At 38.3% G+C, this 14969-nt stretch overlaps 1 protein-coding gene across 2 annotated transcripts in view; it reads right to left on the bottom strand.

Moving 5' to 3' along the window:
- Positions 1–10772: 10772 nt before the first annotated feature.
- The window catches only part of LOC103547445 (dynactin-associated protein), a 44592-nt gene continuing 40395 nt past the window's right edge, over positions 10773–14969 (bottom strand). For both annotated transcript variants that reach the window (XM_070627624.1, XM_070627625.1), the window contains exon 4: positions 10773–13756. In XM_070627624.1, coding sequence (XP_070483725.1) covers positions 13145–13756 — 612 coding nt within the window. In that variant the 3' untranslated portion in view covers positions 10773–13144. The remainder of the gene's footprint in view (positions 13757–14969) is intronic.

Below are 14969 nucleotides of genomic sequence, written 5' to 3'. Positions count from 1 at the left end.
ACAAATGATATCGAGTAATGAGAAATAGTCACTAAAGATGACAAAGGGAAGCATTATTCTACGGAAAAAGACAGAATTCATTAAAGCAACAAGGTGGTGGAATCATTGTTGACAGAGCCTGAAAAGGTAGGAGAGTTTACAGGTATTCCATAGGGTACGGTGGGAATGATGAGGAAGGATGAACTGGGAGAGAGGAAGTAGAGAGCAGGATGGGGATGGGAGTCAGATCAAGGATTGGTGATGAGAAGGATTTACTCCCACTTGAGTCATAGGCCAGGTGGAATTTACAGAACTCAATGTTCCAGGGGTCACTTTGGTTAATGTGGTTTCAGTGCAATACAAGCCAAGGCCTGATGTCTTGGGGTTCCAAATGGTGAAACATTGACTGAGTGAGTCAAGATCTAATTCAACACATTCAGCAAACATTTCCTGACTATGTCCTATGAGTTTGGCACTAGGCTAAGCACTGAGGATTAAACATCTGTACAGCTTGGCTTTAGAACTATAAACACAACTTAGCTCATAGTCCCAACATGCTCAATAAACACAATTGCTGACCTCCCTAAATTTTGGGTGTTATTCCCTATCTTTAGAGATTATTCAATTTGCCTGGGGGTGGAAACTCTGAAAAATAAATTAGAAGTATTTCATCAACAGAAAGAAACATCTCAGACTCTCTCAACCCGCCTGTTTTGCAGATTCTCTCTGTCCTGTTCAAAGTCTATTTCTCAAAAACAGGCCATAGAAAAAGATCCAGAAAAAGAAAGGTATAGACTATCCACTGATGAGACGTAGAGTGAATTACTTTTCTTACATCATCTTATTTCAACTCTTGGAGAACAAGACTCCCTCCGCCTCAACTCCAGGAACTTTCCTAAGTGGTTTATGTGAGGATTACAAACACAAATCCAATCTGCTACTCCTGCAGAGGAAAATCTTCTCAAAAAAGCAGTGGTCTTTTATAGTATATATTGCACTTGGTATTATTTGTAATAAAATTATAATAAACTAATTGTTTCTAGATAAGTTTTCTGTTTAGGCTGAAAAATCTATGTTCAATTTGATACTATCATCTAAAAACTTAACTAAGTCCTGAAGAATCATCTGGAAATTATTCTCTGAAATCGTGTATTCTATCTTCTTCCTGGCTATGTGTGCATAGTTAATATTGTGAATATGTGACGTTGAATCAGTATCAGCAGAAATTGATCTCTCAAATGGTTGAAATAGAAAAGCAATTTAACGATATATCTTTTTTATTTTGAGGAAGATTAGCCCTGAGCTAACATCTGCCACCAATCCTCCCCTTTTTGCTGAAGAAGACTAGCCCTGAGCTAACATCTGTGCCCATCTTCCTTTACTTTATATGTGGGCCGCCTACCACAGCATGGGCTTGCCAAGCGGTGCCATGTCCGCACTCAGGATCTGAACCTGCAAACCCCGGGCCACCGAAGCAGAACGTGTGCACTTAACCGCTGTACCACTGGGCCAGCCCCAATGATACATCTAAATGATTGCCATTTAGTCACACAATGAGAAACTCACATAGTAGAAATGCCTTTCCCTATGAAACTGTGCCTATTTTAGTCTTAATATAAGTGAAATAAAAACTATTGAAAAACATATTGCTTTACCAGTAGAAAGCTAGATATCTCATGACAGGTGGAAAACTCAAGTATAAGTTAAATGAAAGCTTTACAAACATTATTTCTACTACTCACTGTTTGGATTTGAAGTTGTTCAACATCTGTAGGATGTGTCTTGTATTTTCCTTCCGTTCCATAGCAACCAATTTCACAATCCCAGCTCTAGAAATATTTGTCACTTTGTTCAATGCCTTTCATAGTTGCAGATTTCGGGAAATACTGGACTTCATTAACACTAAGTTAAGTATGATACTTCTCTCCAATAATTAATTATTGAATTAAATTGGATTTAATTCAATAATTATAATTTCATATTATGTGCTACATATTTGGGGATAGGATGTTTGGAGCATATATATTCCATAAAACAATAATATTAACCATGCCACCATTTGACTGAAAAAAAAAAAACTACTTTTTAATGAGATTTGTTAGCAAGAAAATGACTCTGAAATCCAACATAAAATTTCTTCCATCAGTATACTAGTGTATTAATATCAATGCATTAAAATTTCCAAAAAGAAATAGATAGACCATTTCTTTTGGCAAAATCCAAACCCCTCTGAATGATTATTAGGAAACTCTACTGGCAACTGCCCAAACCACTTTAAGTTCTAGATTTTTTTTTAATTCCAAAACATTTCTTGAGTAAAGGTGACAGTGCCTCCTACTGAAAAATCAAAGTGAACTTCTAGCTTACCTGTCAGTCTCCTACTTAAAACCATGCCTCCAGCGTATTGTCTTGATTTACGTAATTATTCAACTATTTTCTTTAATTATAACATAAAATTTAAGGGACCTTAGAAATCACCTAGACCCATTTCCTCATTTAACAGATTTGCAAAGTTGTGGCAAAGTAGAGGTTTGCTGACAACCAAGTGCCCCATTCATGATTTCTGTTCTTCTGGTTTTGTTTTAAATATTCACTGAGTCAGAAGTTGTAGTTTCTTTGAGAAGTCAATAACCAAGCTGGAAAAAAAAAATTGTTCAGAGTGAATTGAGAAGCCAACTTATCTAAAATGAAGTATAAAGATGGAGCAAGAAGATCCTCTTCCTTATTGGAAGTAGGCTGGCTTGGAAAATTGGACCATGTATGTTGTGTAAATAAATTCTGCTAAGCAAGTTATGTTAGTGTTTAACTCTTTGTCTGTCTGGAAAACTCAAGTTTTTCTTTGAATTGGAAATCCTGCTCAAGATCAACATTCTCCACGAAAACTTGCCTGAGGAGCTGATAAAGAATCTATAATCAAGACATCATTCCCTGATGACTTCACTTCCTAGTTCATGTTTATAATAATTGAACAATGAAGAGCTTCTTTTAACTTGAACAACTTGGCCTTTTACATTTATCTTGCTGAGCACTTTGTTCCATAATACCTTTTACCAGAGGTGACTTAGTTGAGAAACTTCCTTCATCACTAAGGAATAATCATTTATTCATTCATTTAACCAACACCTACTGACATCCACTTTGTGCCAGGTACAGTCCTATGCTAAATGCTGTGGTTTAGAGATAAAGGACAGTGATGCTCCAGCAGGGGATTACAATATGGTGTGCTTTGTGCTTTGATAAAGATACTTACCTCTGTGGGCACTCAAAGGAGGGTACCAAACCACATATCCCAGTTGGTGATGTTAGAGAAGGCATTCTGTAGAGTTCTGCAGCTAGGCTGAGTTGTAAAGGATGAGTAAGAAGTGAACCAGGTGAAGAAAGAATAGTGAGAGCTCCAGGGAGAGCCAGCAGTCTATGAAGAGACTAATGGAACTTTGGGAAGTTCAGTAGGGGCAAGGTGGAAAGGAAAGAAGGAGGCAGGTCTCACATAGGAAATTAGCATTTATTCTGAAAGCTATTTGAAACTGCAGGATACATTTAAGTATGAGAATGACAAAATAGAACTTGTGTTTTTGGAAACTTCTTCTAGCTAAAGTGAGGAGAATGAGTTGAAAGGTCAAGGGGAAAGAGAGAGACCCCAGGCTGTAAATTGAAAGAAAGGACTGATTTTAAGAAATAGTAAAGAGGTAAAATCAATATCCTTTATAAATTTAATTATGGGTCAACCCAACATCTGAAATTAAAATTTCAGCTAGTAGGATTTTCAGTGTGCATAGTTTTTGTGACTGACCTAGGTTATCCGCTAGTGTATCTAACCAGCTTATTGGGGATTTTAAGCTTGTATAAACATGAAATGAGTATATATTTTATATAAGCCGCTTTCAACCATGCTATGTTGGCTCCCTCTTTTCCAATGGATAGCAGGGTGTTTGAGGATACCTTTCCTGAAGTGGCGGTTTTCCCCCTCCTCCATGCCTACATCACAAAGGCAGTTTCTCTGATCTCCCACACTGTCCTCAGTCTTTCTCATGAGCACCCAGTGTCAATCCAGACAGAAGATTCTGGTAGTGAGTATGAAATCCCCTTATGTCTGTGGCTCCCAGTATTTCTGTTTTCTTACACTAGCCCACACTTGGCTTTTAGTGATTTGATTAAAAATTTTTTACTTAAATTCCTACCTGCTGTACTGTGACACCATCTTCCTCTTGTGTTCTGGCTACAAGTAAGCCAGTACTTGGGTCCCATCTTTCCTTGGCGGCACCTGTCATTATTTGAATGTCAGACTAGTAGGTTGCCCTGTAATGTCAGCTCTTTGATGGGTTCAAAAATGTTATGACTTGGTAGATGATCCATCTTTTCTCATTAGGGTGAAGGTGATGCTCTTTTCAGCTGCCTACATCTTAGTACACTGGTGTTTTAGGCAACTTAATCGCTCTGAATTGCAGTTTTCTCCTTTAGAAAATAAGGACATTAACACTTACCTCATTCAATTGTCATGAGAATTTTCTGAGATGTAAAGCACCTGGTTCACAATAGGTGCTTATTAAATGTCCTCTCTCCCCCAAATTGCCCATCAGTGTTTATAAGGAACTCATTAAGTCTTTGTTGCATAAATCATGTTACTTCTACACGGTTCAGTAACTAGTTGGCAATTTTGGTGCCCTTTTCATACAACCTGTTTCAACACAAGTTTTCTCTTTCCAAGATTGAAATAGTTGATAGCGGTAACAGGGATTACAAGATTCTAACCAGGGCACCTGATCAAAATGGGTCTAACGTTATAAGCGAGCCCATGGAATTTCTTTTGCTTTTTATTCATTTAATTGGTTCATTTATTCAACAGTGGGCATTAAGCTCTTACAATGTGTTAGGCTAGATATTGTTCCAGCCTGGCTGTTCTGGGACTATTCAGCTTGGAGGAGGACATGACAAGGTAGGAGAGGTTTGACACAATTGGAGATTATGTGCAGAAGTGGACCTCAGTGTAGGGCAAGTAAGAGAAAGTATGTTGAAATCAGAATGAAATGACGAATTGAGTTCCCGCTCAACCTCAAAGCAAGAAAAGGAGGCACCACTGAAGAGCTTCTCAACAAAGCAGGAATATTGTTAGCTCTGTGTTCCACACATTCTCTGCTCCCCTGCCATCTGCTCCCAGATTCACTTCACGTGGACGGCATGAGCAGCCCAAACCTCTCCTCTCAAGACTCTCTGTCCTTGTTACCACCGCAGACATCTATCTCTGCCCAAAGTACTCTCGGTGGTGTCATTTTTGCAAAGTCATAAAACTATTCTCAAAAGGAAAAAAGTGTGCTAGATAGATGATCTGTATTTGCTGAAAAGATAATCCAATTTTCTTTAATAATATTTTTTCTGAATGGTAAAAATATAAGTAGAAGATTTAGAAAATACAGAAAGATATAACCAACCAAAAAACAATTGCCTAAAATCTCACTATTGAGAGAACCATCTTTTAGTAGTCCTTTCTTTTCATCTTGAAATCTCACTATGTACTTTATAGTTTACTTTGTTTACCACATTTCAAGACGTTTGAAAATATCATGACTGTACTGTATTTCATCACGTAACCGTTCTGATTTGGGGTATTTGTTTTCCAATAATTTGCATTTGTGAGTAAAACTACAAAAATTATTTGTACCACAAAATACTGTTCTGTATTTCAGATCTTTCTTTAGCCTAGCATTTCATTTTTTTGTTGTGTTTTGTTTTGTTTTGTTTTTGCTGAGGAAGATTTGCCCTGAGCTAACATCTGTTGCCAATCTTCTTCATTTTTTCTTTTGGTTGAGGAAGATTGTCCCTGAGCTAATATCTGTGCCAGTCTTCATCTATTTTAAGTGTGGGTCCCTGCCAGCATGGCTGACAAGTGGTGTAGGTCCACACCCAGGAACTGAACCTGCAAACCTGGGCCACTGAAGCAGAGCACACCAAACTTAGCCACTAGGCCATGGGGCTGGCCCCAGCATAGCATTTCTTTAGCATAGACTCCAACAATTAGACTTATTCTGACAAAAGGTGTAACATTTTAAAGCTTTTAATACGGGTCGCCAAGGTTTTCCCTCAATACATTTGAACTGATTCATAGTGCCATCAGCCCAAAACAAGATTGCCTATTTCACTTCAAGATCACCACTATTGAGTGTATTTTATTCCCAATGCCATTAAAAAAAAGTATTTGTAATCTTATTTTTATTTATGTTGAAGATTTTTTATTACTGAATTATTATTCTCTTTCATATTTGTTAATATGCTTTGTACATGTACTTGAAGAGACCTCAGGGATTTTCTGAAAGTATGATTCTCTTTTTTTTTTTTTTAAAGATTGGCACTTGAGCTAACAACTGTTGCCAATCTTCTTTTCTTTTCTTTTCTTTTTTTTCTGCTTTTTTTCTCCCCAAATCCCCCTGGCACATAGTTGTGTATTTTCAGTTGTAGGTCCTTCTAGTTGTGGCACATGGGACGCCGCCTCAATATGGCCCAATGAGCAGTGCCATGTCCGCGCTCAGGATCCGAACCAGCGAAACCCTGGACCGCCAAAGGCAGACTGCGTGAACTTAACCACTCGGCCACGATGCCAGCCCCAAGTATGATTATCTTTAAGCAGAAAAGTTTTATAATAATTTTCTGTTTGCCTACTCCAAAGATTATGGTTTGTCCCTCATATTCCAAGGAATAACAACTATAGCAAGACAACTTATTTCTGGGAGGAATTTCTTGTGTATCTCGAAGAAAATGAGAGGGGCAAAAGAGGAAACTTGTCTAAAAGGCAAAGGGCTTTAGGTGCCAGAAGCTTAGAGTTGAGCCCAAAAGCTGCTGTTTATTGCTGGAACAGGTGAACTATTAAAAAATCTAGTTTCCTCAAAATGAAAATCAGAGTTAGAAGGAACTTCCTTGGTCCTCTTAAAGTGACTTAATCCTAACACAATGTTGAACTGATGAAAATATATCCAAAAAGTGTGTTCATAGTTGTTACATTTTTTACTGGGGTGAAATCTGAGCCTTTTTAAAAGAATCTGTTGGTTGCATTGAGCTGTTTCAAAGCATCTGAATTTCTGCCAGCTTTGGCAAGGGCCCAGGAAATGACTGTTCTTATCTTTGCTTGAAACTATTTTCAGCATCAACTTTCTGGAAGTAGAATATTATATTAGCTTTATATTTAATATTAGCTGTGATATTAGCTCTGAGAAAGAAATTCATAGGAGCTGCTGAGCAAACTTTTGTCCTGATATAGATAAAGTTGCTATGACTCAAGCAATGACAATCTTAGATGAATTGTATTCTATCTTTAGCTTCACTGCCAGTGGCCCCACCTTTTCCCCTAAGAAGGAACAGAAGTGCTGATCAACACAGAAGCCTAAATTGTCGAGTTCTGATGGCATTCTACCTCTTCTCAGTCAAATGGCGGAGAAACCATTTTAAATTAGTAAATAGGAAGAAGTTCGAATTTGTGGGCCAAAAGTAAGTGGGGTAGAAGTCATTACAAATCTGAAGGGGAAATAAAATAGGGATACTGCAAGAAAATCAAAGACTGTTGCCGGAAACATTAACTCAAATGAAAAAACCAGAAAACTATGCCAAGGCAGCTACAGGAAAAAGAGATATAGTAGCATCCAGGAGAACTAAAGCAATAAATAAAGATCAGAGTCCACCAGCTATGGTCTTAAAATGAAGTCAAGCAGAGAGGATTTGGCTACACTTTTTGATGTTAGATAGCTGTGTTCTATTTTTCCGGGAAGCAGGGCTTTATCTATCTTAAAGCAGTTGTATTCAGAATTGCTGTCTGGAAGCTAGCTAAAATCATGCTTGGTATTGTCTGTGATGCCCCCACAAAACGTTTTAAATTTCTTGGACCCGGCCCCATGGCTGAGTGGTTAAAATTCCACTCCCTCTGCTTCAGTGGCCCAGGTTCGTGGGTTCAGATCCTGGGTGTGGACCTGCTCCACTCACCAGCCATGCTGTGGTGGTGTCTCACATATAAAATAGAGAAAGATTGGCACAGATGTTAGCTCAGGGCAAATCTTTCTCAGCAAGAAAGAAGTTTTAAATTTCTTGTAATATTGTTAGAAAGGGAAAATATACTACAAAGTTTCAAGGTAGCATATGCTGAGATCTGGAAATAAGAAACCAGGAAACAAGAAATATAGTGAGTAACAAAGGTGTGCAAAGTTTCTGTAGGTAAACAGTGGGAACAGAAGATTCCAGAAGGGTGCTTAAGCCAGGAAACAGACCTGCCTTCTAAGCAAGGAATTGCCGAGAGTTGTGAATGAGAGAACAGGCTCAGTTACCTCTGGGAGGGGCTAGGCTCAGTCTCTAAGCAGCCCCTGGCATCTCTGAGCAGGACTTAGGCAAATTATCAGTCCTAGAGCTGCCAGACCAGAAGAGCAGTGCTTCCCAGCAGGTGTCCAGAGCAAGTGATCAGGACTGCAGGCAGAATGATCAACCCTACAGCCAGTCCTGCAGCACATGCCAGAATCTGACCAAGGAAAGCAGAGTCTTAGCCACGGAGCTGAGGTTCATAGATGAGACTCCCATCACCAGAGATGGAAACAAAACATGATGAAAACAAAAACATGGCAAGGTTCCAGGGCCATTAAGAGGATTGTGGGAAAAATAAGATATGAGAAGAAAAAATCAGAATGGAGGCCAGAGAACCTTGAGCCTGCAACTGGGTCTGCAGTGAGGAACTGGATGAGGAAGCTCCAGCCTTTGGTCAGCAAACACACCTTAGCATTCAACTGCATGGAAGAGTTTTGACTCTGGGGCCCCTGTAGAAACCAAAGGCCAACAGAGGGCCATCATATCCCTCTCAGGGCTGCAGCAAAGATGGTTCAGGGCCCAGAGTAGGACCCTTGTTCCAGTGTATGAAGTTCTCACCCAAGTGCCATCTCGACAACTACTCCATCTTAAGCAGTGGATAATTTTGCTTTCTTCCTACAGGCAATATTTCGTAATGTCTGAAGACATTTTTGGTTGTCACAGCAGGGGGTAGGTGCTACTGGCATCTATGGGGAGAGGGCATAAATGCCCTTAAATATAGTATAATGCACAGGACAAGAATTATATGACCTAAAATGTCAATAGTGAGAACACTTGATATAAAGTATCCCCACCTTCACTCCCACCACTTGCTATTTTCAACAACCCTATGGCACTTATTTCTGCTGGAAATTATCTTCTTCATTTATGCATTTGCTTATTTATTGCCTATTTCTCCTATTATCGTATAAACTCCAGTAGCTGAAATCTCGTTCTTGTTCACTGCTGTATTCTCAGAACCCGAGATATAGTAGGTACTGAATAAATATTTGTTGAGTGGATAAATTAATAGATGAATGATAGAATCAATGCATGAAAAAGGGCAAAAATATAAAGCAAAGAAGGGTCCCATGGTGGCACAGTGGTTAAGTTTGCAAGTTCTGCTTCGGTGGCCCGGGGTTCACCAGTTTGAAGCCTTGGTGCGGACCTACACATCGCTTGTCAAGCCATGCTGTGCCAGGTGTCCCACATAAAATTGAGGAAGATGGGCAATGATGTTAGCTCAGGGCAAGTCTTCCTCAGCAAAAAGAGGAAATTGGCGGCAGATGTTAGCTCAGGGCTAATCTTCCTCAAAAAAAAAAAAAATATATATATATATATATATATACATATATATAAACCAAAGAAACTTTGACTCCAAACCCTGTCATTATGAAGTTGGTTCAGAAGAACTCCTAATTCAGTTCAAAGGCACGCTCACTAATGCAGTAATTGTTATTTTGTACCTCTATGTGTTAAATCTTCTGCTAGAATGTAAGCCCCCTGAGGTCATTTCTTCCTCATCCCTAGCACAGAACTGAGCCCAGTTGTGGTGGAGAGAGGACCGACCTGACAGCCAAGACACCTGTGAATCGTTTCTCATTTGCGCTTCATTCGGGATGTCAGCAGATGCACCAGATTTGGTCCCTTATGTGACAGGAAGAATGTGTGTTCCATGAGTAATTAATGTAGAATCAGCATGTTTTCTACCCTCTCAAAATTGCACCTGAGGTTGCATCTCAGCCTTCCCAAATAAAGAGTGTGTCACACAGTATGGGTAGTGAATCCTTTGTCATTATGACCTTTGACCTACGCTGTTGATTTACTTGCAGAAAGGCTGGAAATTGGAATTCAACCTGCTAAATGATCAGGTGGCTTATAACTGAATAAAAGTGAAGCTCCTCCCATTTATGTGAAACAGAAGTCCCCTATCACGTACCCCCTACTGCCCCCTTCCCTTTAGATGGCTTTAGGAACGATAAGACAATAAACAAAAGTGACCATTTCCAAATAGTTTAAATTGAGAGAAAACTTCCAAATAATATTCATTAAATATATGAATGTTGAGAATAAAAACAAGCAGAAGTGTTGCACATAGAAAATTCTTTAGTTGTGGATATTTTTCAGAATGGGAAGGTACTGGGATGTATAGTGGATTACAAACTGAACCTATGGTAAAAAGCAACATTATGGGAAACATAATGTGAGCCAAATGTATGAAAACCTCTTATAATTTTTGCCTGGTATATAGTAGTTGCTTAATAATTACTGCTGTTTCACCCCACCCCTACCCCCACCGTAGCTCCTCCTCCAATGATCCACAGTGACCAGAAGCCTTCACTTGGTGCTATGAGAACTAGGAACTCTAAATTTATGAAAACTGTGAGAACTCAGAAAAGAACCAAGTACATTATTAAAAGGTGGAAAATAAGTCTTGTGAAAAAAAGATTAAAAGAATTGGAATAATTCAACATAAACAAAAATGCGCTAAAGTGTTTTATTAAAACTAGTATTTAAGATGCCAAATATTTTGTTCTTACACAATCGTACATTAAAAATTATCTTTCAAATATAAATATTTGAAATATATATTTCTTGGGGTCTACTATATGCCAGATGGATACGATAATAAGTAATACAGAGGGTCTATTCTAATGGATTTTTTTTTTTTTGCAAGGAAAGATTTGCCCTGAGCTAACATCTGTCACCAATCTTCCTCTTTTGTTTTTCTCCCCAAAGCTCCAGTGCATGGTTGTGTATCCTCGTTGTAAGTCCTTCTAGTTCTTCTACGTGAACCATCACCACAGCATGGCAACTGACAACAGATGGTGTGGTTCTGGGACCAGAAAACGAACCCGGGCTACTGAAGCGGTGAGAGTGCCAAACTTTAACTGCTGGCCATCCGGGCTGGCTCTCATGGATCTTATACAGTACGAGTTAGCTACCATTTATTTATTTATTCAATGTGTATTTCATAAGGACCAACTGTGTTACAGGCTGAGGAAATCTTATTCTTTATAAAATAAGCTGTCGATGTATTTATTTACGAGTATGGGTAAACTTCAGGTCATTTATCATTCTGATAACTCATGGAGCTGTGAAAGAATTAGAAAATGGTAACTCCAAATCAGAAATTGAATGGTCTAATCAGTGAAGTTTTAAATATCTCATAAAATATCCCTAATCAAAATGGCAAAGAGGGAAGGGAAGATCAACATGCATTATTAGAAATCTAATTATTAGTAAAAATTAACATATTTACTAAAACTTCATTACTTCTAAGCACATGACTAAAATAGCCAGGAAAAGTTAACAATGAGTATCACTTCAGTCTCACTTTAAGAGATATTAAATATTTATAATTTGCCCAGAAGTTTTAATTTAAAAGTGTTTCTTGAAAATATTTTTTTCATTTGGTAAATGAAACATTCTCCTCTTGATCTTATATATAATTGGTTAAGTAAGATTTTTGTACATAGCTAGGTCTATAATGATTTTTCTTGCATGCCTAGAACATGATTCTGACTTTTAATATTTTTAATTAGAAATTATATCAGTCTAACTAATGTCATTCTTAGAATGTGACCTTTGAACCAGTGATTCTCAAAACTCCCTGGACATTACAAACATTTGTGAAGGTTTTTAAATTACAGATTACTAGTCCCAATCTAAAGATCCTGATTTAGTATGTCTGGGGTATCATTGATTGCAATTAAATCTGCTAGAATTATTCATAATTCAAAATGAACAGAGTCTAAATTAATAAATTTGCTGCTTAATCTGCATTGCTATTTTCTTCTTGTGTCTTCCTTACTTTAGCACATAGTTGGGACTTAAGACATGTCACTTAATTGATTGGCTTACAAGATTGCAGAAAATTAATTACTTAATTTTAAAATAGAGATTCAAGTGCATTTTTGGTAATATTAATGCAAATAGAACATAATTGCTTAAAAGATAATTGCAATCTAAAGAGAAATTGAAGAAACATAACAAACTTCACCATAAAGGAAACAGTCATTATAAATTCTAAAATTCTCTCTGCATAAATTTGCTTAAATCTCCCCCTATAAAAACTTCTGTTTATTATGCATGTAATTTCTGTGCAGAGGAATGCAATGTTCTGAATTGAAAGCAATGCATATTAAATCTAAATGGCTCATTTTACTATAAGGTTTTATGTAGAATTTCTTAATGATTTCCTGAATAAGCAAATTGGATTACTTTTTCTATAAAGTTATATTATTTTGAACTATAGAACAAAGAGCAGATTCTTTATAGCTTAAACTGTCAGTTCTTTAAAAATAAAAAGTTTTAATATTTTTGGAAGTCCCAAGGGTAGATTTAGTGAAAAATGATTTAATGAAAATTATTCTTTGTCTAAATTATTGTTCTTCAAATGGCATTATGGTAGCTGCTGTAGGAATAATATAGCACTGGCAGTGGATATAGACTCGGCTATTGGAGAAGAGGTAGCTACAATTTGGGGGAAGAGCCAGTGTGAGAGGTCGGGGTAGTTGTAGGTTAATTTGTAGTGATAATAATTAAAGGTTAACTTGCCGTAGAAGACAACAATTTGATGATGGATGGTACTTCTATTAGGTTAAAGTGAAATGATGGCTTTTGTCCTTGCAGCTTCAGATGAATAGGTGGTGATTCGAGATTGTTGAATGAGAGTGATGACCATTGTTATTGTAGGCTAAGTGGAGATGGTAATGATTATAGACTCAGTTGAAGTGAATGTAGTGCATTTAGTCAAAGAGATGGTGGGAATAGTGATTGCTTTAGTCGTCAGCTAAGATTAAGCGGCAGTAGCATTTGCTATTATTGAAGTTGCAGCAGTTGTAGATTCTGTTTAAGTGGTGGCAGCTGTGGTTTCACTTGAAGTTGTGGTGGTGGCTGTCGTGGTTGTAGGTTCAGTTGAAGAGGTGGTGGCTATAGGTTCAGTTGAAGTGATGGTTGTGCCTGCTGTGGTTGTGGGTTCAGTTGAAGAGATGGTTGTGCCTGTTGTGGTTGTGGGTTCAGTTGAAGTGATGGTTGTGGCTTCTGTGGTTGTGGGTTCAGTTGAAGTGATTGTTATGGCTGCTGTGGTTGTGGGTTCAGTCGAAGAGATGGTTGTGCCTGTTGTGGTTGTGGGTTCAGTTGAAGTGATGGTTGTGGCTTCTGTGGTTGTAGCTTCAGTGGACGTTGCAGTGGTTGTAGATTCTGTTGAAACAGTTGTAGTTGTAGGTTCCGTTGAAGTGGTGGTCACTGTAGGTTGAGAAGCAGTAGAGGTTGTTCCAGGAATGATAACTACAGGCTTCCCATTGTTTGAGGGCAGCTGGATAACAATGGTGGAATTGTCATTTCCTCTATTAGTCACCAGGCATATTATGAGTACTCCAACTGCTGTTGTTATGGCACAGGCTAAGAGACAAGCCAGAAAGAATTTCCACAAAGACCAGTTATTGCAGCAATTTTCTTTTACCTAAGAAAAGTATAAATGAAAATATCAGTAATGAAAAACAAAAATGCTATGACTTATCATCTCTTTGGGGCTATTTTTAACTTATTGCATTACTGTCATTTGAATCACTATATATCTTTGGAGAAGTTTAGGCTTAGATTCCAGGTTTTTATCCAGTGGAAAGTAATTGTGTGCTTTCTCTAACATTAGAAGAAAGTTCTCATCTTCTCTTATTCTATTTTCAAATAATGGGTAGGGGCCCCTTTTCTTTTCATGTAAGTGGAACAGTACTTTAGTGATAAATTCTCTGCCATACACCTGATCCTCCACTGGACATTGTCATTACCCCAAACTCAAACTGGTCCGCTTCCAAAATCACTTCAAGTATCCTGTGCTATCATCTCCATCTCCTCTCCTTTCAAGTGGTTTGTTCAGTGATTCCCATCATGACCATCCTTTACTTTTATTGAAACCTTCGGCCCAGCAGCCCTTGCTTCACTCACATCCCTCTTTAGTCATCTTTTGTTCCATGGTCCATTATTTCAATAACATTCTTACTAATTCCCTAAAATCTCTTGCAGTTCCCACTTCTCCTTTCCTCCAGCTGGCAAATAAATGGCTATCTGCTCTTTTGGGACCTGTTCTTGAGCAGCCACACTGTTGGGGAAAGCCAGGCACCTGGGCAGATCGGAGTCCATCCTCGAATGGACTTTCTGCAATGCTCTACCATCCAACTGTATTTATCTGAATCTATTTCTCAGTCTTCTCCTCGCTCCTCAAACCTGTAACCTCTACCCACCAACCCTCACATACAAATTGTCCTCCTTATTCCCATCAAATGACTTCACCTTCTTCCTACTTCATTGGGAAACTTGAAACCATCATATGGGAACTCTTTCAAACCCCCACTGGCTACCAAGCCTGTAAACCTAAACAAGTCTGGACTCCACCTCCCCTTCCCTGATTGACACAAGAGAAGCTATCCCTCTTTCTGCCTGAAGCCAGTCTGCCAATCCATCCTTTGGATTGCATCCCCTCGGCCCTTCTCAGCAACTCTTTTCTTTTGATTACTCTTCCTGTTGGACTGAAGACTTCACCACTTTCCTCTTAGATGGCTTCTTCTTTTTAACATTTTAATACACTCAAGTCTCTCCTATCTTAAACAAAAAATTCTCCTTTGATTCCAAATCCCCTTTTGCTGACTTCTCTTCCTCTGAAAAACGAAATTTCTTGA

Source organism: Equus przewalskii, chromosome 7 (genome assembly GCF_037783145.1).
Source record: "Equus przewalskii isolate Varuska chromosome 7, EquPr2, whole genome shotgun sequence".
In the NCBI taxonomy this organism is placed as follows: Eukaryota; Metazoa; Chordata; class Mammalia; order Perissodactyla; family Equidae; genus Equus; species Equus przewalskii.
This window is presented reverse-complemented; position numbering and strand designations above follow the sequence as displayed.